Source organism: Terrapene carolina, unplaced genomic scaffold (assembly GCF_002925995.2).
Source record: "Terrapene carolina triunguis isolate 2854851 unplaced genomic scaffold, T_m_triunguis-2.0 Scaffold88, whole genome shotgun sequence".
Lineage (NCBI taxonomy): Eukaryota > Metazoa > Chordata > Testudines > Emydidae > Terrapene > Terrapene triunguis.
The window spans coordinates 11,228,095-11,251,728 of record NW_020664439.1 but is presented as its reverse complement, the minus strand read 5'-3'; the positions used below and the strand labels follow the sequence as shown (position 1 = coordinate 11,251,728).

Genomic DNA, 23,634 nt, shown 5'->3' with positions numbered 1-23,634 from the left:
CCATGTTTCCTACAAGGGTACATTTCCTCCCCACATATATATCCCCAAATTAGACCAATTCACTATAGCTCAGGACAAGGGATCTTGTTATATGCTCTCATAAGGATGGATACACAGTGCAGTTGTCTAGATGTTTGAGAATGCCTTGTCTGTTTAGATTGAAATTCTTGCTTCCTCTCATTCTGATGACAGAGGCTGACATTCTGACCACGAACTAGACATCTTTGCTGGCAGTGGACAAAATACTTTTAGTCTCAGGTACTGATGAGTGTGTAACTTTTGTAATTCTCTAGCATGATGCATTAAACCTTCATGATTTCTTTGTTTTCTGTCCTACCTTGCGCAACTTGACTTATGTTGCATTAAGTGGCTATTTTACAAAGTCACTGTGGTTGGTCTTGACCACAAGAGGGAGCTCTTCACCTTTCTCCACTCCTCAAGAAAGTGGCTTTGGAAGTCTGAGGAGGAGAAATGTAATATTAACTCCTTCTTCTTTAAAAAACAATCTTTCCCCAAGCTGACAAAATGACATAAAACATCCTGTACTGCAGACAGCAATTTTTTCAAGTTGCACAAAGTACAGCTGTGTGATGTGTGCATACACATGTACACCGAGATTCTCCAGCCTGCCCAACTGGAGCTGGGGCAAAGTGGAGGGGGTTGCATAGGAAGCTAGTTGTACTCCCTGATCCTGAGCTGCCCAGCCCAGGTGCAAGTTAGTTACTTCTCTATAGCTCTAACTTAGGCCAGTGGAGGATCAAGTGGAGTAGAGCTCTTTTCCCACCATGTCACCCAAAGTCAGACACAGAGGCAAACTGGTGTTCAATCAGCAGAGTCCCCCACCTCGCACTACCATAACTCTCCATGCAAGAGTGGGAAATAAGAAAATTAAATGGAAACCAAAAACAGAACAAAAATTGGCAGTAGGGCTTCATTTTAAAAGCACAAATAGCCATGGGTGTATTCTGCTTTCCGAGAAAAGCTGCGCAGATACTACGAAATGCTTAGAGGCTCTTTCTAATTTCAAAATCTATGACCATGTGAATGCCTAGGGCCAGGGAGATAGGATACTTATTATGGGTAGATTTTTCAAATTGTCTAAGTGACATAGGATTCTAAAAAAAGAACAGGAGTACTTGTGGCACCTTAGAGACTAACAAATTTATTAGAGCATAAGCTTTCGTGGGCTACAACCCACGAAAGCTTATGCATCCGAAGAAGTGGGTTGTAGCCCACGAAAGCTTATGCTCTAATAAATTTGTTAGTCTCTAAGGTGCCACAAGTACTCCTGTTCTTTTTGCGGATACAGACTAACACGGCTGCTACTCTGAAACCTGTCATAGGATTCTAAGTCACTTCTGAAAATGGGTCTTACAGGCCCTTTTGAAAATGTTACCCTATGTCTCTATATTCGTCTCCAAATAAAGTGAAACTTACTGCATACACATCTATGAACAACATGCAGCGTTTGGGTTTCTGGGTGAAGCTCTAGTAATTGACAGTGGCAGTTGCAGTCTTCAGGATGTAAATATCCAGTTCTTATGTAATTATAAAGTGAACAATAATTTCCAGCATAGCTGAATATGAGTGGCAAGTAAAATGCTCCCTGAATATACCTGCAAAACCTACAATAAGGGCCACTTCTAAGACGCAAGCCCCTGCCTTGCACTTTAAAATATCCCTGGGGTTTCCAGTACTGTACAATTTCATTCAGACCAACTTTCTACTTGACAACTGATTTTTGCTAGCTCCTTGGGCGGTCCCTTAAGACAGGACACAGTAGAGTGTAAAACCCTAGTGGGATCCTTCAGGATGAAAGATGCTATTTATCCATAATTTCTAATTTTCCATCTCTATGAAATGTAAACAAAACTCAAAATGCTCAACAGAAGTTTGCAGGATGCTGCCTGCACTACACATGCATATTAACACCACATGAAATAATCATTGATTCAGAAGAATGATGTACTCAGGGCCGGCTCCAGGCACCAGCTTAACAAGCAGGTGCTTGGGGCGGCCAAGGGAGAGGGGCGGGACCTGCGGCTATTTGGGGGCGGCAGGTCCCTCGCTCCCTCTGGGAGCTGAACTGCCGCGGCTTTTTTTTTTTTTTTTTTTCTTGGGGCGGCAGAAATGCTGGAGCCGGCCCTGGATGTACTGTAGATATTAATGTAGTGACTGGAATTAACTGCAGAAAACTGACAGCGTCTGCACTAACAGAACAGGCAATCCCTAAAACGACAGCAGCAATTCACTGTGGCCGTGCATAACAGATTGCATTTAATTGCAGTACTCCAAAATCTATTGCCAAGGCTGACTATAGAGAAGAGGTGGCCATTTCTTTTTGATTTGTTGGAAGTGCTCTAGAAGCTATAAAATCTAAAAGGTCCAGGTGGCATTTCAATGAGTGATGCAATGGTTAGAGCAGGTCACCAGGAGCTATATTCTTGGTTCAACATCTGGCCCCGTCATTTACATTGGGAAAGTCTCTTAACATCTGTGTCTCTATTTACTCACTGTAAAATCGGTACAATACTGCACACCTACCTCAGGGTCGGGGAGGGGGGATCATGAATTGCTTTGACAGGTTCCAGTCAAGCATGATACTAAATTACCTTCTATCTACATTGTCTTTAATGGGGGTTGAAGGCACTCAGCAGCAACACATGAATGACCCCTAAGGATAAAGTATTATTAGGTTTCAGTTGCCTTAAAAGACAGTCTAAGCAATTCCTCACAACCTTTGTCTGCAGCTCTGGATGTTAACTATAGGAGAGGCCAAGCAGTGTCGAGGCAAGGGCCCATTTCCAAGGCAATGGCTGAAGTGTCCCGACACTGGCTATGCGAAACACAACAGTGTGTCAGATCTTAGCCACTTTAAAAGTGATGTCAGCAAACACAAAGTGGGATGGCTCCTTTTATGGGCATGAAGGGGAAAAGGAGAAGAGGTCAAATCACAACTGAAAAATAGTCCCCCCCCCCAAGAGTGATAGTGTTTGTGTTCAAGCACATACCACAGTGCACTGACCACAGAACTTAATTTATTTTGTAATTTACTACTTGTTAAAGAGTGGGATTTGAGCACATGGGAAAACAAAGCCCTCTCTTTACCCACAGCCCAGAGACAATATGGCAATCCAAGCTTCCTCACACAGCCCCAGCAGCCTTAATCTTGTTCTGAAAGAACAACTTCTTTGGCTGAGAGAGGGTTCACACTCTCACCTCATTCAGTTCTTGGCTGCTCTGTTGATACTGCTGATTCACCTCACATAGTTACCAAGAGCCACCAGCTGGTAACTGCCGTATGATACCAACTACCTGGGCTTGGTTCAGTATGGAAAGCTAAATGCACTAACTCCTGTTACCAGTGCCTTGAGCCCTCCAGTTCCTACTCTGTGTCTTAGTTTTTAATAGTACAGTGTGACAATCTGCTTTCTTCCCCCACACCAGCTGACACATATACACACTTGGTGATTCTTTATCTGGTACCTTTGCTGCTTATAGCAGTTATTATCATAGAATATCTGAGTTGGAAGGGACCTCAGGAGATCATCTAGTCCAACCCCCTGCTGTAAGCAGGGCCAATCCCCAGACAAATTTTTGCCCCAGATCCCTAAGTGGCCCCCTCAAGGATTGAACTCACAACCCTGGGTTTAGCAGGCCAATGCTCAAACTACTGAGCTATCCCTCCCCTATCAGCCCTTGATGCTGGGTTACTGGAACAGCCTTGGCAGTCCCTCACTTTTCCTGAGAACTCTTTCCCCTCCAGAGTCCACCATGACCTACATGGGCAAGCAGCTGGGGCTACAGTCACCAAGCTGAGCTCTCTTCAGCCTCCTCTAGTTCCCTCCTCAGAGCTCTACTAACCCTTTTTCAGTTAGCCCCCCTCTCCAGGCAAGTCTATCCAGGTCTTCTGTCTGCCCTCCAACTCCTTTACCATTCCCAGATCTCCCTCTTTCGAGAGCCACTCTCCCACTATCACCTTGGTCAATCCTCCGCTGAAGCTCTGCCCCCTCTGGTGATGTCACTGCTGGTGATGTCACCAGACTCAGCAGTTCTTTCACACAGTGTATTGATAGAACATGTCTTGTGTGAAATTCAATTACTCGTGTTCTGTAATCCTCTTGACGGTACAGCAATTGGTACGTTACTGCCAGTTTGTTAATTAGTAGTTCAGTTTGAGAGACAAATAGTGTGCTAAAAAATAAGTTGGTTTGCAAGACAGGCAAATAACCATCCCTTTCCATTTATTACACTGTCACCTCTCTCCTGCTAACACAACCCCTGCCTTTAATCCATCACCAGAAAGCAATAGTTGAGAAATAGATGCAGAAGATTGGATACCATCATGAATCTGCCATTCGGTGTCTGCCCTACTTATCCCAATGTATTTTGAGCAATATCTCCTAGACGTAGGGACTAACACTAGAGCTGTGCAAAAGGAAGGACTTTCCCCCCCCCAGCCATTATGCAAAAGATATATAAGTTAGAGGCAGTTTCACATGGAAAAAATAAAATTTCCATGGGCTGTTTTTCACATCAAATCACACAAAAATTAGTTTTGTACAACAGGAAGCCAACACAAAGGTGTGCCCTATCTGTACATATGCAAACATACAGTATTTATTTTTCTGTTAGGATTTCTCACCTTCCCATATCTGTGCCCATTTTTACAATCTTACTTCTCTGTATTTGCACAGTGCAGATTCCCTCTGCCTGCTGCCCCATTTCTCATCCTCGCATTTCATCATTAGGTTTTGCCTCAAGCTCTCCTGAATGCAAAGCCAATTATGCTAGGGCTCAAGCCAATCCATTTGAGCACTACAGTGTCCAAGTGGGTTTAAAATATGGGAAAGGAAGTTCACCCGTTCTAGTGTCCTTAGTCACAAATGATACTGTATAAAAGGGAAGAATGGGAAATAACCCGCCCTGTTTCTGCCATGAAAATGCAAGAAGAGTATGAGTTTGAGAATCACTCAACACTCACAACCCTAGCTATAGTCAATGGAAATGGTAGGTGAACTCAGCACCCCTGGACCGGGACCTAAGTTTTATTTAAACCAACAGGATGATTTCAGGATAGCAAGATTTTTTTTTTAAACTTCGTTGTAAAGTGTCAGCTGTTTTTATTTCTATGCTGTCCATTTGATTAAACCCGTAGCCATTCAGTCAAGCTTTCCCGGTTTGCATATCTAATCTAATCATCCAGGTAGCAAAATTATGGTCGTGTACCAAATATAAATCCATTCTCAACTGTCAATTGGACAATAAATGATGCAAAACTGTTAAACCTAGTCATGAAAGAAATATAATGGCTTGCCTGGCTCATCATTTCATCTCCTTAGAGGGGTCAGTGGTGTGAACACAACTAAGCCATTCAATGGCCTTTGTTTTAGCCCCTTAAGTGCTGGGAGGTGCGGTGGGTCTTTCAGTGCTGGATCTACAATACCCCTTTGTGCACAAACATCCCATCCTTTTGAATGGATGTTCAAAACGGAAGAAAAAGTGCTGCTGGGACATAGGCATATTCTACCAACAGTAAAGAGTTTTGTGAGTGCTGGGGTTGGTGAGTCGCATTTTACTTACAAACCTTAAAATAATATTGACTACTGAACTTGCTGCACAGTTCAGTTATCACAATTAGTTCCGCACCAGAGAGAGGGCCTGATCTAATACCTAATGACTTCCATGGGAATTGGGTCAGACCTTAAAAGCCTGTGGCTTCAAAAAGGTGACACACTGATTTTCTTGAACTATGCAATTTTTTTCTAATCCGCTGCATTTTTTCATTTTAGTGCCTCTGCTCACTCCCTCTCTGTCCAGGTCAGATGGCTGAGGTGACTATTCTGACATCAAGCTAGCTTTACGGCTCTAGAACCCATGTCTCTAGGAATATATTAAGGTTAATGTACCATATAAACATTCATTATGCCTCCCAACTTCCCTGTGAGGAAGCAGAGGACTAGTATTATTATATATACTAACAGGTTCTAAACTAATTTAATTTGGGATGTATAAGATGTGCCTGTGTGCAGAGTTTAAAAGATCAAGACCAGGTTGAGGATTAACCCTTTAAATATTTAAATGATAGCCTTACAAAACAAGCAGAAGAGTTACACCTCTTCCCACTACAGATGAACTTGAGTCAAAGTCTGGATCAAGAATCTTATCCAAACCCAAATTCCCCCAGAGTTCAAGGTTATCCAGATTCAGTGATGCATTTTTTTCCCATTATAGAGTTAGGCACAAGTCCTGAAGTATGGATCCAGAATTGGATATGAACTTCAAAGCTCAGAGGGCTCAGTTCATCTGTTCCATTTGGGCTTCTCTTTGTTTTTTTGACATAAAGGAAACTTAGCCATCTTGGTTTATAGAGCACCGTTCCTCCAGTAGATCCAGATTTTAAGGTGCTTTTCAGAGTAAACAATGGAAAACATGAGAGTGGCACATTCACTGGCAGTCTTTACAGACAGGTTAGTGAAAGAATGTGGATGGAGACCGAACCACTGTTCCAGATTAGCACTTTTTGTGGGCCATGTGGGGAAGCTTGTGATGCTGGTGTCTAAGTAACAGAAAGCTTCAGTACACAGAGTTGTCATGCCTGTTCTTCTCATGAGCCCCAATTTTACGCTGCTTCTCTCCCTCTCACTCACAAACAGTCCTAATTCTCTCTCTTTTTCAGTAATGCAAGTTTGTTTACAATGCTGCAAAGATACTAGGTTTAGTCTGAATTCTGGAAAAGTTCCAGTAGTAGCAAAACCCTTAAATGAATTTCCTGTAAGTTTAAAATACTTGAAACCTTTAAAGATGCAGTGAACTGGTTTTCTCCATAAGGAAAAAAAAAAAGCACTTAGCTTTTAATCTTGACATAACCTTTACTTCTCTATAAAAATCATTTATACTGAACCATAACAGAGTATCTTAGAACAGCAACACATGGAAATGGTTAAAGACCTCCCCAACTCTTTATTTATTTATTTCCCTAATGCATGCACATAGCCACAGTGGTACAAACTGAGCTGCCAAAAATGCTAGAAACAAAAACCAGTCTATTAAGACCCTTGCCCCCTCTTTCATTATTTCTTAGCATTTTGCTATGTCCTAGTCATGCAATTCTCTTCTTATGCATTTCTTTTGGCCTTTATATAAAGCTGAAGGGTCAAATGACACCTCCATTTATATGGAATGCCCCAGGTCCTTTTCATGATGCTCTGCAAATCCATTGGCACTCAACCCACATTGTGAGTAATCAATATTAGTTCAGCTCGTGCCTTTGTAGTAATTAAAGATAACAGGCTGAGTGTTTTGAGAGCACAATTCTAAGCAATGAGCTCTAAGTGCTGCTCTGTCGCCATTCTTTGACCTTCTTAAAGAGGTCATTTTATTAAGTGTGTTGGTGCCCATGATTTTCTTGTCTGAAACTACGTTGCCTTAGATAAATGAGTTGCTGCGGGTATTTCTTCTTCCATCAATATCCTGTGCAGCCATATAAGGCCAGCAGTGAGAGAAAAAGCGGCATTGAAATGGAGTTTGAGAGAGGAGAAGAGGCTGTGGGAAAAGAGGGCTGTCGGGAAACAAAGAAACGTTACTCATCAGTAACAGAGGTTCAAGTTGCCTCTGGACATTGACACTCATTGAAGTGGCACCCCCATTGCCTTGGGCATGGAAGCCTTTTCCAAAGCAGTGTCTGTGGGGGCTGCACACCTGCACCCTCTACGGGAGGCAAGTGTTGCAGGCCTCAGTCTATTTAAGGAAGTGCAGCTGTTTACCTTCTCCACCATAGGCTCTTCCATAGAGCCCCTTTTACAGTTTTCCATCTAGTTTTAGGTGTTACGTTTAAGGAAAATGTTTCTCTCGTTTCCAGTCAATTGCAGAACTTTGAGCCTTCATGGGCTTGTCTTACACTGAGACCACTCTGACTGGCGAATCCCTAAAAGGCACAGACTGAGACTCTAGAGGGCTAGGGCCCCATATAGGGCCTATAATGGCTGCTGTCAGCACTCACAATCCTCACACAGGCAAAACTATCAGCCCCGACTTCTCCTTGGGTACCCAATTCCAAGCAGAGCTCAAGTGTAAGGCCTGTGAACAGGACCAAGAAGCCCATGGAACTTCCATCTTGGCTACACTTCACGCAGAGGCTTGGAGAATAGCACCAAAAACTAATTCCATAGACCCACGGGCCCGCCACCTCCACATTCACCTGTGACATCATTTTACCTCCTGACATGAGGAATCCATTCTTGTACCCACCCCAACACACGACACTGACACCACACCATAGAGCCATCACATCTCAGAGCAGACTCTTCCTGTGAAGAGAAAGCAAAAGAGTAAACCCTGCTGTGGTACCCATGACACACCTAATAAAAGGAAGAAACACAGACAGACACTTTTCCCAAGATGATCCTCTGGAACAGACCTCTCTGGTGCACCTGGACACAGCAAAGGGTGCAATGCTGCTAGAGGGTGCATATGTGCAGGGAGCACCAATCTCACGATTGAAAATGTACAGGGGTCCGCAATGGGCAGCGCTTACTGATGGTGCTGCATAGAGGTTTAGCAGCTGAGTCACAACTCTGTTCTGTTTCTAGCATCCACTGCCGGTGGATGGTCACTCCCGGCACTGTGACGGTCTCCTTTCTGGTAGCATGTGATTTGGCCGCCAGACACATTGACTGTTGAGTCAGCCCCCTTCCAGGGGGTTAACAGAATGCAAATATATATAATGTTTCCCACAAAAGAAAGTTTTCAGCTCGCATCCAGGCCTCTGTGGGCTGCATGCCCTTGCCTCAGGGATTACAATGTCTCTATCCCCCCTTATCTCCAGGGAGAAGGGGGTTGTACCGTTTCGCAGGAAAGGGGTTGGTAAGGAAGCCTAGGCCTTCCCTCTCCACTGGGTTCTGGCCCAGGAGCCTATGACAGGCAGCATTATCAAACAACAAGGAGTGCTTCAGGGCTGTCTCTCTGGGCCACTCCCTACTACTGGCCCTCCCAATCCAAAAGCCTCACAAACGGTTCACCAGAAGATGGAGTGAATGGTTCCCTAGTCCTAGGGAAAGACTAGTCCCTCGCCTAGGGCTTGCGGTAGCACCGCTTGTAGCCCCCCCCGTCCCTACAGCCAGGACTCCAGCTAAGGAGTGTCAAGATAGGTCTCTCCTCCTATCCTGCCTGCTCCCCTTCTGAGCTGTCTGGCTATCTTTTAAGCTCCTCCTCCAGCTGCAGCAAGCTCAGCAGATATGGTGGGGAAGAGCTACTTGGGCCCAGAACTGCTCCTTAACACCTATCCCAGTGTGGGGTTTATATACCCATTACAGGCCTTAAACAGCAGCTTATCAGCCTGAATTATTTATTGCAGCAGCCCTTTGTAGAGTGATTTAGGGAGTGCAATGCCTACTTTAGACATGCTGATCATTTTCAATAAGTTTAAAAAAAGGTTGTTTAAAGTGAGCTAAATCTCTCAACTTGATGCATTCTATACCCTTCCCAATCCACCAGAAGAACAATTTAAATTTGCTACATATACAGAGGGACAAGAACTTTCCCTGTGATTACACACTCTAATGCAACATAAAAGACCTAAGATTTATACCTTTATTCTCTTTAAGACCTTACAATGTGTTTACTAGCCCCTACTCAGAAACAGCTTTAAGGAGGCAGAAAAAAAATTAAATAATGCAGTGACAGTGAAAATTATCAATGAAGCAAACAACAGCTTGCAAGATAAATTTTAAAAGCTGAGTATAGTAAAGAAAAGCAAGAATTATATTGAACTCAAAGCACACACAAGTGTACAAATATTCCCCAAAACTTTATTTATAGAAATGTATTCAAATTCAGCATTTGAAAACAAGAGAGAGAGACAGGAATGCTGATCAAGTTAGAGAACCTCATGTTCAGTTACATTTTCTTTAACTAGCACCATTAAGTCACAAACCACAAACTAAATCATAATTATTTCTAGACATGTAAAAAACTCCACCATTATAAAATGCAATACTCTAGTAATGAAAATCTTTTTCAAACATTTGTATTAAAAATTGGATCTGTATTAACTACTTGTAAGAGATGAAAGGAGTTTAAAAATGGAGTTTTCATACCTACTATGGTGGCTCAAGGTAAATCATCCATAAAAGCTAGTTTGTTCCTAAGTCTGTTTATCCTGATCAAAGGAAAGCACCTACAAAATCAGCTTTTCACAGCCCTTTGCCAACCAAGCAGGTAAGAAAAATTTAGTGTGCTACACATACACACAATACAGTATGTACCAGACTCGACTTATAAAATAACATCTTCCTAGTCTATAAAAATACTAGTTGGACTACAAAATTTCTGAGCGTTTAGTCAAGCTGTCTTTCTGCCTCACACAGCCACTACAGCAGACTGAAACACATCGGTTTGTACCACAGTCTATCAGCATGAATACAATTACTAATAGGAAAGATCCAAAAATTTTGCCATTAGACTGATTTATTGTTCTAATTTCCCCCTCATGTTTATCTGTAACATTAGCATTTACTTATCTGTTTCTAGTGACAGTCACACACCCTTAACATTTCTGGATTGTGTTCAAACTATTTATGAAAGTGCTGAACGTGCAATCAAAGAAGAGAAGTTTATATCCATTCATCCAGCATACCTACCTGAGGGACAAGTTTTCAGAAGGCTGTGTGCAAAAAAACATGCATACATTTGCACATGCTCAAACACATGCGTGTATTTCTGCCAACTTGTCCCCTAATATTTCTGGCAAAGGGAAGGATGTTCCTGTCACAGGATTTCTTTAGCAAGACTATACTACAGATGGTTGGAATTCATAAAATACTTTTGATCCAGTGTGCTCCTTATGTATTAAAACTATCATGATATGGTGGAAAAAACCCATTTTGTTTATAAATGGTAACTAGCAATGTCCAAATACTGCCCTAGAATACAGAGGAACCAAACCTATACTCTCCAACTTTTTCAAGCAATGTCCAGTTTACAGTAGCATACTTAATTTATCAATTAATTACAGATAATTTAGCAAATGTGTTCATACGCATACTAAAATAACCTAGCAAATTATTTTCTACTCCAGAACATCTAGAATGTCTTCTGATGAAAATACAACTGTATTAAAATCTGTTTCAAACAATATTTTGTACTTTAATGTACAAGAATTGGGAAACCCAAAAGGTGAACTCCACCAATACAGACACACAGACCTTGTGTCAAAACACAAATTAACATTTCTTCCTCTCCTCAACACCCCCCTTTAAAATGGTCTCCTGCGACATGCATCATAATAATTAGTGCTATTAAAAACTGAAAACATGCCCCTTTTGACAAAATGAACAAACTTTTCCAGAGGACACATGGGCTTGCTGGAATGCATGTTATTCTCCCGGCAAAACAAGGTCTGGAATGTGACATCAAACCCATTATATAGGATGCGGATAAAGTGTTCTCTGGGTTTTTTCCCATCCTGCCACAACTCAAAGACTAATCTGGCTGCAAATCTTGGAAACCTGGCTTCTGTAATGCCCAAGGCACTGAGAACAGGTGACAAGGTTACATCATGAGCTGAGTAAAGGACAAATAATTCTTCTTTCTTGCCTTCTGCAATGCGCTGCATCCGGTTAACAGTCTGATTAAGGAGAGGATGAATAGCCAGTAGTGCATACCAGAAATAAAGTTTCTTTTCTTGTCTCTCTCTCTCATCCTCTAACTGGTGTGTCTTAATTACCTTAAAGTGTTCAATGTCAATGCAGCCATTTTTAGTACAAGGGAAACTGACATTGTGGCAAAAATGGCACAACATAGAATCTATTGGGTTAGAAGCTCTTAATTGCCTAGTGGGAATGCCTACTATTTTTGCCATATCCACGTATGTTCTCTCCAAATGGCTGTTTTTCACCCTTAAGCTATACTGGCGGCGTTGCTCCTCTTCTAGGTAATGGTTTCTCATTGGGCAATCACAGCTTCCAGAACAAAAGATAGTGCTCCACTGATGTTTTATGTTAATTTTCTTCCAATCAAAATCTGGAAGGAAAGTATACAGAAGTGCTAGCCCACTCTGCAGGGTTCGACTTTTTCCTGTTGTCTCCAAGTAGAGATGCTTTGCTGTCCAATCACTTGATAGCAGTTTATGTTTCTTTATATAAATTTCCCGTAATAGCTGTCCATTATGTAAGTGCTGTACAACACCTAGGAGAGATTTAAAAAATCCTGTTACCAGTGTTCGGATAAACGGGTTCTGGGAAATGTCTAGAACTTTGATATTTTTGGAAAATGACAATTAGCAGTTTTCTAACATGCACAAATTAGTTAAAAAAATGTTGATCTTACCCAGGAATCAAATTTCACTTAAGCTTGGCTATTATCCAGGAAGATTTCACAAAGCGTGTGTGTGTGTGTGTGTGTGTGTGTGTAATATATATACACAGACACACACACACTTCTAAATCTGAAATATAGGTTAGCTCTGTATACTCTTCAGTGTAGATAAACAGCTAGTTCTATAACCTTTAATAATAAAGCAGCTCATTCATGAATAGTACTGGATATAGAACTTTAAAATAATTGAACAGGAAAGCAAGTCTGATGATCTATAAAAAATACTATGTGGTTTATAAAATGGATCCACATTCAGAGATTAACTCAGTTTCCAGGAGAAATCTGTTAACACAGTACTGCTTGCACAGATAAACAGCCATACAGTTTCAGAACAGCCCTTAAGAAGTGCATGCCACAAACCTGGAATGGGTTAGGGGAGTGTAAGCTGGTATACAGATTCTCAAACTAGGGAAAGGAAATCAAGTCCCAACTACCAGCCTCTTCCCATTCTTTCTTCAGAGCTTGCTTTATTTCCAGAACCAAAATTCAAAGCCAGCACAAATCAACTCATACTACAGAATAACACCCTCCACATCTCAGGCCTTTACAGCTTCAGACGGCTGGGAAGGGAGAAGTCCCACCTTTCCCCTACAGTAGGCTCCTTTGCAACAGACTCCCCTTTCCTTTTACAACCCTGTCCAGCACAGCCAAGTGATGGGCAAGAACTCAGTTACTTTTGCATGCCAGAGCACATATGCATGTTGTCACAGGGATACTAACTGACCCATACAGCTGATGTATGAGTCCTGGGATGGGGTAAAGTTAGATTTAAGATTGGGATGTATAGGTTACCCTGCTGAATGGCAGAAATCCTGGAATAGCTTTGCAGATTCCTCAAGAGGGGTGGTATTGCAGGGGCTGAGGCTAATGTCGCTCAGCGACTGATACCCATGAGGAGGATTCTTTTGATTTGACTCGGAAATTTACGGCTATGGTGACAGCCACAGGGCCACCCCAGCTGGTTTCTGGTTTTACAAATCTAGCTGGCCATAATCTGGATCTAGTGCTAGGAATGGGTTTGGAGAAGTTATGATTACACTCTCAGCCTGGACTGGCCAACTAGCTATTGTTTCAATGGTGATCGATGAGATCTGACAGGCTCCAGAAGGTTGAGGGAATTTATTGTGGTATGACTGACCATTATCAAAAGTCCGATCAGTGGAGACACTATAGCTGGTGCTTCCTCAATACAGAAAGGAGGCAGCTGCTGGCATTCTCCACAGAGGCTCCTCAACTCTACAATGTGTTTGCCACCCTCTTTGGCCAGAGACCAGATTTCTCCTTCCAGATACATTGCAAAGAACTCAATTATTCATAGGTATTTGGGGAAGAGATAGAATTAAGGTATAATGATGTTATGGGGCAGGAATGAAGAATGTGCAGGTGGTCCACAGTGTACTCCTGGGGGAATTTTGTGCCACTGCACAATGTAGAATTTTGAAGAAATTAATGTTGTGCGTGCAGAATTTCCTTTTTTACCCATAGAAATGGACTGCAGAGATGTTGGCTGCCACTAGGAGCCGCTGGACCTGGCAAAGCCCAGCTCCCAAATAGAAGACAAGGCTGGGGGAAGGGGGTGGGAACTGGAGGGTTCCCAGCAGTTGCAGTTCCCAGCACGCCCTGAAGGAAAGAGACAGCAGCACACAGGAAACTGTGCAAGCCTGGGACCCAGCATCAGGCTGTTTCTTCCTCTGGATCTCTGGGAGAGTAGGGTAGGGTCTGTGAGTGTCTGATCCGGAGTGGGGGGAGGCAGCTGGCCACTGGGGAGTGGGGTAGGGCTAGGGGTTGTGAGTGTCTGGGCTTCGGGGGGGGGGGGGGGGGCGGCTAGGCCTCTGGGGGGGGGGGGGGGGGGGGTGGCGGGGGGGGGGGGGGGCCCCGGGGTGGGGTGTGGGGTGGGAGGGGGCAGAGAAGAAGGAACTGGGTTGACATAGGGGTTTCTTTAACTCTCTACTTCTGGGGAATTTTTGTGTGTCTGTATTGTTACAGACATACTTGCTGAGAGGTATTTTGTAATAAATTACCAAAATAATTGAAACTGGCGTGATTATGTAGTGTTATTTTGACAATTAAAATTTGCAGAATTTTAAAATATTGTGTGCAGAATTTTTAATTTTTAGGCACCAGATTCCCCCAGGAGTAATAGTGGATATGAATGGTTCAGTATTGTTTTAAATATCGTAAAGGGAGTCCAGAGCATGAGGTGTGTGCTGCTAGTGTGTTTTTTAGAAAGCAAAATAAATCCATATACTGAGGTAAGAAATCTGACAACAGCAAAACTAACTCCTTGCTCACAACCACATTTCAACCCAACTGTGTTATGACTCCTTTCCCTAGATTTATAGATAAGGATTTTGTTTTGTTTTGTTTTATAAGGGCTTTTGTTAATTTTGGAGGAAAATATTTGGACAGCAAATAAAAATAAATGTACAAACAGGGATTGTAGCTTATACACAACAGGTGCTATACGTTGACCAGAATTGATAATACACATAAAATACACAAATACATTTGAGGACCTGAGTCCCACATGTTTTCATATATCATGTGATATATACACTTCATTTTTATTACAATAGTGAGGATAATGTATCTGGTTGACCTAAACTGTAACATGGTTTTACAAACAGGAAATGCATGATGGTGTAATATAAAGGTTTTATCAGAATAAATGAGGGACAGAATGTTACGCACAAGGAGTGAAGCCATGACAGAGTTAAGCAAACAATCCCCATCTGCTACCAATGAAAGCTATACACCACATAACAAAGCCATCATGTATCCTATACATGTCATATTTTAGAGCCAAGCTAGTTCAGGAATGTTTTAGAATTGTTAAACAATTTATTGGAATTCCTTTTTAATCCCATCATCTGTAAAATTCGGCTCCCTTCATATCAACTTAATCCAATTGAACAGAACTCAGAGAGAGAAAGAAAAATAAACTCATACATTAAAAGCCCCTCATATAATCTAAAATAGAGTTTCCATTTCCATACCGACAACTGCCACAATTTGACATGTGCTCTTTCAGGATCTCCCTGGGCTAGAAGCAGCAACTTCATCACAGGGGAAAATGGTCAATTAAATCTTGCCAATCATTTCTAAATTTGATGGATCATAAGATATTGAACTGTAAGCCTGCTACCAACTCAGCATTAATTATTCTTCCTGGATGTTGGACTAATGTACATTTTTAGGGGGTGCAGAGAGGAATTCCATGTTTGGGAGAGGAAGGAAAAGGAAATAAGGTTGATTTTTTTTTTTTTAAATGGCAACTGTTTGCCGTTCTGAGGTTTAACATGTTAGAATTAGTCTCAACAGTGATGCATTAGTAGGCTGAATGTAGGCAAGGTATATGACACTATCATGACTGTGTGTGGTATATGCAGCTTTTGACATGGCCATATCCCATCTACACTGGGATTGGAAACAAAGTTAGTTGGCAGAATCATTTTTCAACATGGTTCTACTTAATACACACTGAATTCCTATCTAAACAGGGCCATAGAGCCCTGGAAGCAGACTATGTTTTGTTGGAGACCGAGAAGAAGGTACAGGAACTTACCTGTCTGTGTAAGTTCTCCCATTTCACACAAAGAATGACTGGGGTAACGAGGCAGGCTGCTCAGGGTGCCATCCATTTGGGCTTCAGAGCCTTGGGACATATGCCTAACAAAAGCTTCAAGTTGAGGGTGAGACGGCTTCCTGAAGAGGTAAACCAAAACATGAACACTCTCGTAAGTGCATGCAAAAATAGCTCAGAAAAGTGAAGAGTTCTAATTAGGGTCAGTTCACGTAATCTCATGACAAGGGGATATTTCCTGTTGAGAAAACATCTGCTCTTGGTCAGGGCTTTCCTTAAAAAAATCCAGCCACATAACTGTGCACTGATATTAAAGAACTGGTGAGGACAAAATAAAGAACTTTAATGTGTCCGAATGTCCAACAAGAATATCAAAAATTCAATAAAAATTAACATTCTTCAGTTTAGTACCTTTTAGTACCAGTTACTTGCACCAATATCATTATAACAATATTGGGAAAAATCCCTAGTGTGGAGGGATTTTTTTTCAGAACCAGAAAGACTACTCCATTTCAACAGCATGGTCTGTAGCCACACGACCTGGGTTCGTGATTTTGTCAGGTCTAATAATCTAAATAGGGCTGACTGGGTCAGTATTTAGATGGGAGATCTTCAGGGAATTCTTAGGTACTATAGTGCAGGAAGTGCTGTTGGCAATGCAGTAAGTCATACTTTTCTCTGAGTCCAAATTACATTTCTACTCGGTTTCTTAAAGGGCACTGTGCCATTGCTGGAACTGTCTTTAAATGAGAAGTAAAAGCAACCTCCTAACTTCTCCTGGCCATTAGAAACACCATGGTACTTTTTGTAAGAGTAGAAGAATTAACCCACATGACCTGGCCAAATTAATGGATAATTCATGGGGTAACTACCCACCTGCAAATTCACATTCAGCTTTAATTGAATAAGATACTCCTTGTATCAAATAGTATAGTGTTAGTCTGTAACCATTTGCAAAAGTGTTTTTAAAAAACTATTCTTATACATACTTTACATGACCTTACAGCTAAATTTTCATTTCTATTGTAGTAGCACCCAAAAAGCCTAACTGAAATGGGGCCCTTTGCATCAGGCACAGTACAGACACATGAGATGACATGCATCCTAACACTCTTGAGCTGACCGTTATGGATGAGGCCAAAACAAACCAAGCAGTGTCACAGTAAGATTGAGGGGAAATATTCACAGAATACTCCGTATTTTACCCAGGCAGGCAAACCGACAACGAACATCAAATATTCTCCATAATCTCTGTCTAGCAGCAGAGTGTGAGAGTGAGTTAGTTCATATAAATTGTCAGTATTAGTGGCAATATCTAAATTACATATTCACAATTTAATAGAGTGACTAAAAGTCATTTTTAGGATCAAATATCCCTGCAAAGATACCCTGATGCCCTGATTTATATACATGCAGTATGTATTTCACTACTAATAAAACTTTGCACTTCCAAGCCTTTCAAAGTGCTTTACCACCATTAATGAAACATTCATCAATTTCCTCTGAGACAAGTATTTTCATTTTACAGGTAGAAAAACCGAGCAGCACAAAGCTTAAGGAAGTTGCCCCTGGACATGCAGTCATAACATGGACAAGGATCAATATTTAAACATTACACCAAAGAATAACATTCTTTCAACAAATAATTTCAGTTATGTGAAAAGTAAATATTTGGCTTCCCTGATACTACAAACAAGAAACATAGCTCCAGCTCTGAAGTAGTCAGGTCTTGGCTGTTGCTCCATTTCAAACTTTTGCAATGTCCTCGGATATAGGGCACACTTAGGAACTCGCAGTGACACTAAAATCTCTCATGCATTGCAGCTTCCAAGGTGTCCCTGGCACTGTGGCATGTAACTAATGGACAGCTCTATGAGAATGAAACAGAGGGGCAGCAGTATGGGGCAAGGAGGTTGATAGATACTGGCCTTTCCTTCTCATCAGTGAAGATGGCTGTAACAGAAAGATGGTTAACCCCATCCTAAAGTTACACCCCATCAAGAGGAGATGGCTACTCCACAGCTGTTCCTTAAGCCTTCACTGAGACAGCTGGGGAAGTAGTGTGTTTATTTTAAGAAATTAAAACAAGTACACATGCAGTAACAGTAACTGACTGCAAACATTCTCTTATCATACAAGTGTCATGGCTACAACTGTCATGGATATAAGCAAAAAGTATCTGAAATTAACAGGTGTGCCCTATATCCCAGGACATTGCAATAACTGAGAGTTCAAATTAATGGAAGATGTGTCTAAATCCCCTACACTGCTTTGAAAATCTCAACTAAGGTGATTCCATACCACAATATGAACTCTTATATTATTGCTGTTGGTGGGTTACTTAAGGGGGTATTTGAAGATTAAGCAAGATAATAATAAGAAAAAAAAATGAGGAGAGAAGCAAAGGAATAGACTGATTTTTCTGTGTATGGGTGGGAACTTAAAAGTGTACGTTCAAATTCCATGACAGGACTATATCACATATGTACATATTAAGTCATATATTTAACGCATGCAGAAATGAAAAATACGAAACACACACACACAAGCTTTGAAAATCATAACAATGGTGTATTTGCATTCTCATATTCCATTACATACAAGATACACTTCTAAAAGGTTCTACTTTTTCATCTAGTCCAGTGTCATTGTATTTCCCCTCCATCCCTATCCCAACTATTTCAGCTCTAGACAGCTTACTTAACCATGGAAATCCAAGACTGTTGACATCTCCTCGATATGGCTTTTAGCCATCAATTTGAGATATAGCTACCTATTTCTTAATATTGCTTAGAAACAATTCGATTGGGATTTTGGTTTTAAGCAGAACTGACTTTGACTTTATAAAGAGAAATTCTTAAAGGGTCTCTAGTACTTTTATGGAAAAGTTTATATAGAACTATTTAAAAAAAAAAAAGACACACACCTACACCCTACTGACTTTTGCCACAGTAATATACAAAACTGATATGAAAACTTATGTCTACGAACTTTATGCTTTTCTCTGAAAGTTAACTGAACCTCTAGAGGGTGCCATAATACCATCTGAATAAAAGCATTCTGAAACAAGAAATCTGGCATCAGATTTTCTCAATATAAAGGCAACAGTGCTCACATGGGATCTTCCTAGATGCATAGTTCCAAGGGAGCAGATGTCTTTTGTTAACAAGAATGTATCTAGCATGAAGATACACTAATTGCATTAGCTCTCAGTCAAATCAGTTCACTCAATTGGGATCAAAATGTCCCTTTCTTTTTTGTCTGCAGTCTTAAATAGATTCCCAAAACCACAGTGTGTATTATATTTTTCTTTATAAAGGTATTAGAAAAAAGTTGTTTGTACTTTACTGTAACTATGTAAGTGGAAAATCATGAGCAGTGACAAATTGTGAGAAAAGAAAAAGGGCATAAAGAAAAGTTTAAGTTTTACAGTATTAATACAGGTTTCAGAGTAGCAGCCGTGTTAGTCTGTATCCGCAAAAAGAACAGGAATACTTGTGGCACCTTAGAGACTAACAAATTTGAGCATAAGCTTTCGTGGGCTACAGCCCACTTCATCGGATGCATGCAGTGGAAAATACAGTAGAAAGATATATATATATATATATATATATACACACACACACACACACAGAGAACATGAAACAATGGGTGTTACCATACACACTATAACAAGAGTGATCAGTTAAGGTGAGCTATTATCAGCAGGAGAGTGTTTGTAGTGGTAATGAAAATGGCCCATTTCCAGCAATTGACAAGATGATGTGAGGAACTGTGTGTGTGTGTGGGGGGGGAAAATAAGCATGGGGAAATAGTTTTACTTTGTGTAATAGCCCATCCACTCCCAGTCCCACGAAAGCTTATGCTCAAATACATTTGTTAGTCTCTAAGGTGCCACAAGTACTCCTGTTCTTTTTGTAGTATTAATACAGTTTGGAAGGAAAACAAATTAATTAATGGGATTTTAGCCAATTCCACGCTGTTTCCAGATTTTGGAAATTTTTATGTAGGTCAAACGAAGTGCAGTGTTAGGAAAATACAGTTTTCTTTATTTCTAGATCACTTCGAGTTTCCTATTATAGCAACTTCAGCCATGTACTACAAAGCTTACTCCTGTTCTAAATATGGAACTTAACTAAACCTACCAAAAGTTTAGTGCATTTGACATGTCTCAGGAAAAAGAATCTAAAATGAAAGAAATACATTTAAAGAAAATTATTTTCTATGTAATCCTTCTGCCAACAGGTTTGTACAAAATTTGAAGGCTAGAACATTATCACAATTTTTTTTTTTTTTGGCTAACCAAAAGCAAGCCTAAAACCTTTGTGGTCTTTTAATAAACGTTAGCCTTCATAAACTGCCATTTGTAATTTTCTCCTAGCAATGCACCCCTTTAATGAAATGTCTAGCTCTTTTGTTAAGCTCTTCAAACAACACAATAGTGAGACAAATTGCAAGACCTGCTCTACTACTTGCTCTGCTGCTTCTGTTATATCACCTATAATTCTAGTGGACTAAAACCATCACTGGTGAAACTGTTAGGAATTATTTGAGGGAAGGAATGGAAACCACATAGCAGATAATCTCTCTCAAATCATTATTACTGGTACAATGCAGAAGGGAGTGATACACATAATACTAGTACAGAACAACTAATATCCAGGACTTAATAGCAACCTTTGAATATCAATGAATTACAAAACATGAAACAGATACATTAAGTTATTTAATTTCTAAGTTTTTTTAACATACAGATGCTCCCCGACTTACATAAAATTCAAGTTACGGATTGCTTGCATAAGTCGGAAACATATACCTGACAATTACGCAAAAAAAAAGAACCCACACCCCCAAAAAACCCCAACTCCTATTTCTAGCTTACGCAACTTTTTCCGTAAGTGCGGCTTTGCATAACCCAGGGGGCATCTGTACACGCATACACCCACAGAAATCAGTACAGAAGATTACGTTATTGGATTCCCTATTCTGAAAGCTGGATTTCAGACCTGGAAAGCTTTCTGGTTGCTTCCTATAATTTCAGAAAAGTAGAGAAGCAATCCAGACATGATGGAGTTTCTTTGCCAAAATGGGACATTTCAAACTAAAATGTGTTTCTGCCTTCTATCCTTATTGTAAAACTCCAGTATAAAACAAACAAACAAAAAAGTATTCTAGTGGTTTTACTGTGGCAAGTTTCTATATAAGATCAAACAGAATTCTGCAAGTGGTGTTGAAAAGCAATTCTTGCAGTAGTATTTAAACTGGTAGTTGACAAATTCCTTTTTCCCAAAGATTTTTTTTATTTAGATTACCAATCTTACTGTTGAATCAGCCAATTTACAGATGCCGCAGGAGATGGAGTATCTAGGCAACACTGCTAAGACTGCTGGGACTGCTTCTGAGCAGGAAGCAAAGAAAATGACTCAGTTGTGTAGTTGAAAAGATTAAGCCCTCAAAGAAATTTGTAAAATTTAATTTCCATAACATCACAGAAGACTCAAAGTGCAATAAAAGGGATTCATTGTGTAATTTGACTGACTTCTTTATTATTATAGCAGCAGCATTACAAACAGCAGTTGGTGAATCAGGAGTTAATATAGCAGCTATTTCAAATCAATTCAGTCCAAAATTTGTTTTTAAATTGTCAGCCAGTACATTGTGAAATTCATCAGCTGTTACCATCTAACTTTATCTGATCATGGACATCTATTTTCTGGTTTTTAGTTGAATGACTTATTTATATCTTTGATTTTTAATTAAGTTTTTATTGCTGTAAAATAAAATGATGATTACCTGTAACAAAATACAAGAATTTATTTCCCTTTAACAATAACACGTGCTTGCTTTTTTCATGTGACTTCCTGTTACCAATGCACTATACTACACTGGGGTTAGATACAGTTCTATATTGGGATAACAAAAACCATTTGCCACTTTCATTTTCTGGCTTTCATGCATTATTAGCACCAATGTGGAAGAATGTTTAAATCCAAACAAACATTCTTTTTTTTTTAAAGTCTTTAAAAGCATTTATATTAGATCTTCTAGAATCCTTTTTAGAAAAAAAATAAATGTATGCCAAAACTATGACAGTTCTGTTCATGTTATATTGCTATGCACTAAGAAAAGTATATTTTGGAACTACATGAAAAGGAACCATATATACACCAATGCCAAAAACTTAGCTGACTCATCCTGACATGAAATTGTCCTTGTTTCTGTTGGATTATAGTAACTCCTCATTTAACGTCGTACCGCTTAACGTTGTTTCAATTAGAGAACATGCTCGGTTAAAGTTGTGCAATGCTCCCTTATAACGTCATTTGGCTGCCTGCTTGTAAGATTCTGTGGAAGAGCAGCGACTTTACAAGGGAGCATTGCACAAGTTCCGCTCCTCCGCCTTCTCCCCGGCCCTCTCCCCCCCCACCCCAGCGCTTAGGACTTTCTGGGAGGGAGGGGCAAGAGCGGGGAAGCGCCGTGTCTCTGCTCCTTCTCCTCCCTCCCAGAAAGTCCTAAGCGCCGCCAAACAGCTGTTTAGTGGCGCTTAGGACTTTGGGAGGGGGGAGGGATGTGGCCCCGGAGAGGAGGTGGAGTGGGGGTGGGAAGAGGTGGGCCTGGAGTGGAACGGGGACAGGAAGAGGCGGGCCTGGAGCATTCCCGGCAAAGTCTGAGCCTATTCTTCTCCAGGGAAGCTGCTGCTGCAAAGGTGCTTCCTAGCGTCCTTGCCTGCAGCGGGCTGTGCCTGTGTGGGGTAAGCCAGGGGCACTTCCCAACCACAGTACAGTACTGTACAATATATAATGCCTTTTTTCTGCCCCCCAAAAATTTCCTTGAAACCTAACCCCCCGCATTTACATTGAATCTTATGGGAAAATTGGATTCGTTTAACATTGTTTCACTTAAAGTTGCATTTTTCAGGAACATAACTACAATGTTAAGTGAGGAGTTAATGTAGGTCTAAAAATCAGGAGATATTTTAGCTGGTTTGATGAGAAATGAACCCTGACTTCCGTTTTGTGGTTTAAACTGTTAACTAGTTAGATGCCTCTGAACGTGTACAGCACACTGGGAAATCCCTGTTTTTGGTATCTTTGTTAAAAAAAAAAACCCACCTAAGCTGCAACACATACAGAACCAAGAGGAGCCATGTTGTAGAATTTGGGTCCAGTTTGCCATGGAGTACATGTTGTGTGTGTGTGTGTGTGTGTGTGAGCGAGAGACATGAACACATGGTTTTAGGTATATACATGTTTTTCCCACATGCATGAAATGTGATTTATGCACAAAAGGTCATGTTAAGTCCTCAACAAGCTGGACATACATTCTGCAGCAAGGCCCCTTGCTTCTGTGACACTGGGACAGCAGGTTGGAAATTCTGCTGCACTTATTTAAAGTTTTAAAAATGGAGTTTTTTACTGACTCTGGGAACTCAAATCAGTACATGGAAATTGTCAGGGAATCAGCTGGAGCTTTTGCCACTGAGAAAGGTATCGCTCTTGGTACACCAGAAGGCCTGGGAGGCCATTCAGGATCATACAGTAAACCCATTAAGCTGGATATGTTCATTCAAATGCTGAGCATAAAAACAGAACATCAACTCAAGACTTCAGAGTTAAAACAGGGAGATGGATATGGGCAGTTCATGCACCTCAGACCTACTGTTTGAGGCTGACTCA

At 40.8% G+C, this 23,634-nt stretch overlaps 1 protein-coding gene across 3 annotated transcripts in view; it reads right to left on the bottom strand.

The window, feature by feature from the left end:
- Positions 1–11,186: 11,186 nt before the first annotated feature.
- Positions 11,187–23,634, bottom strand: part of PXYLP1 (2-phosphoxylose phosphatase 1) — a 93,050-nt gene continuing 80,602 nt past the window's right edge. For all 3 annotated transcript variants that reach the window (XM_024199829.3, XM_024199830.3, XM_024199831.3), the window contains 2 exons: positions 15,941–16,080; positions 11,187–12,186 (listed from right to left, as the gene is read on the bottom strand). In XM_024199829.3, the coding sequence (XP_024055597.2) occupies positions 11,255–12,186; positions 15,941–16,080 (1,072 nt within the window). In that variant the 3' untranslated portion in view covers positions 11,187–11,254. The remainder of the gene's footprint in view (positions 12,187–15,940; positions 16,081–23,634) is intronic.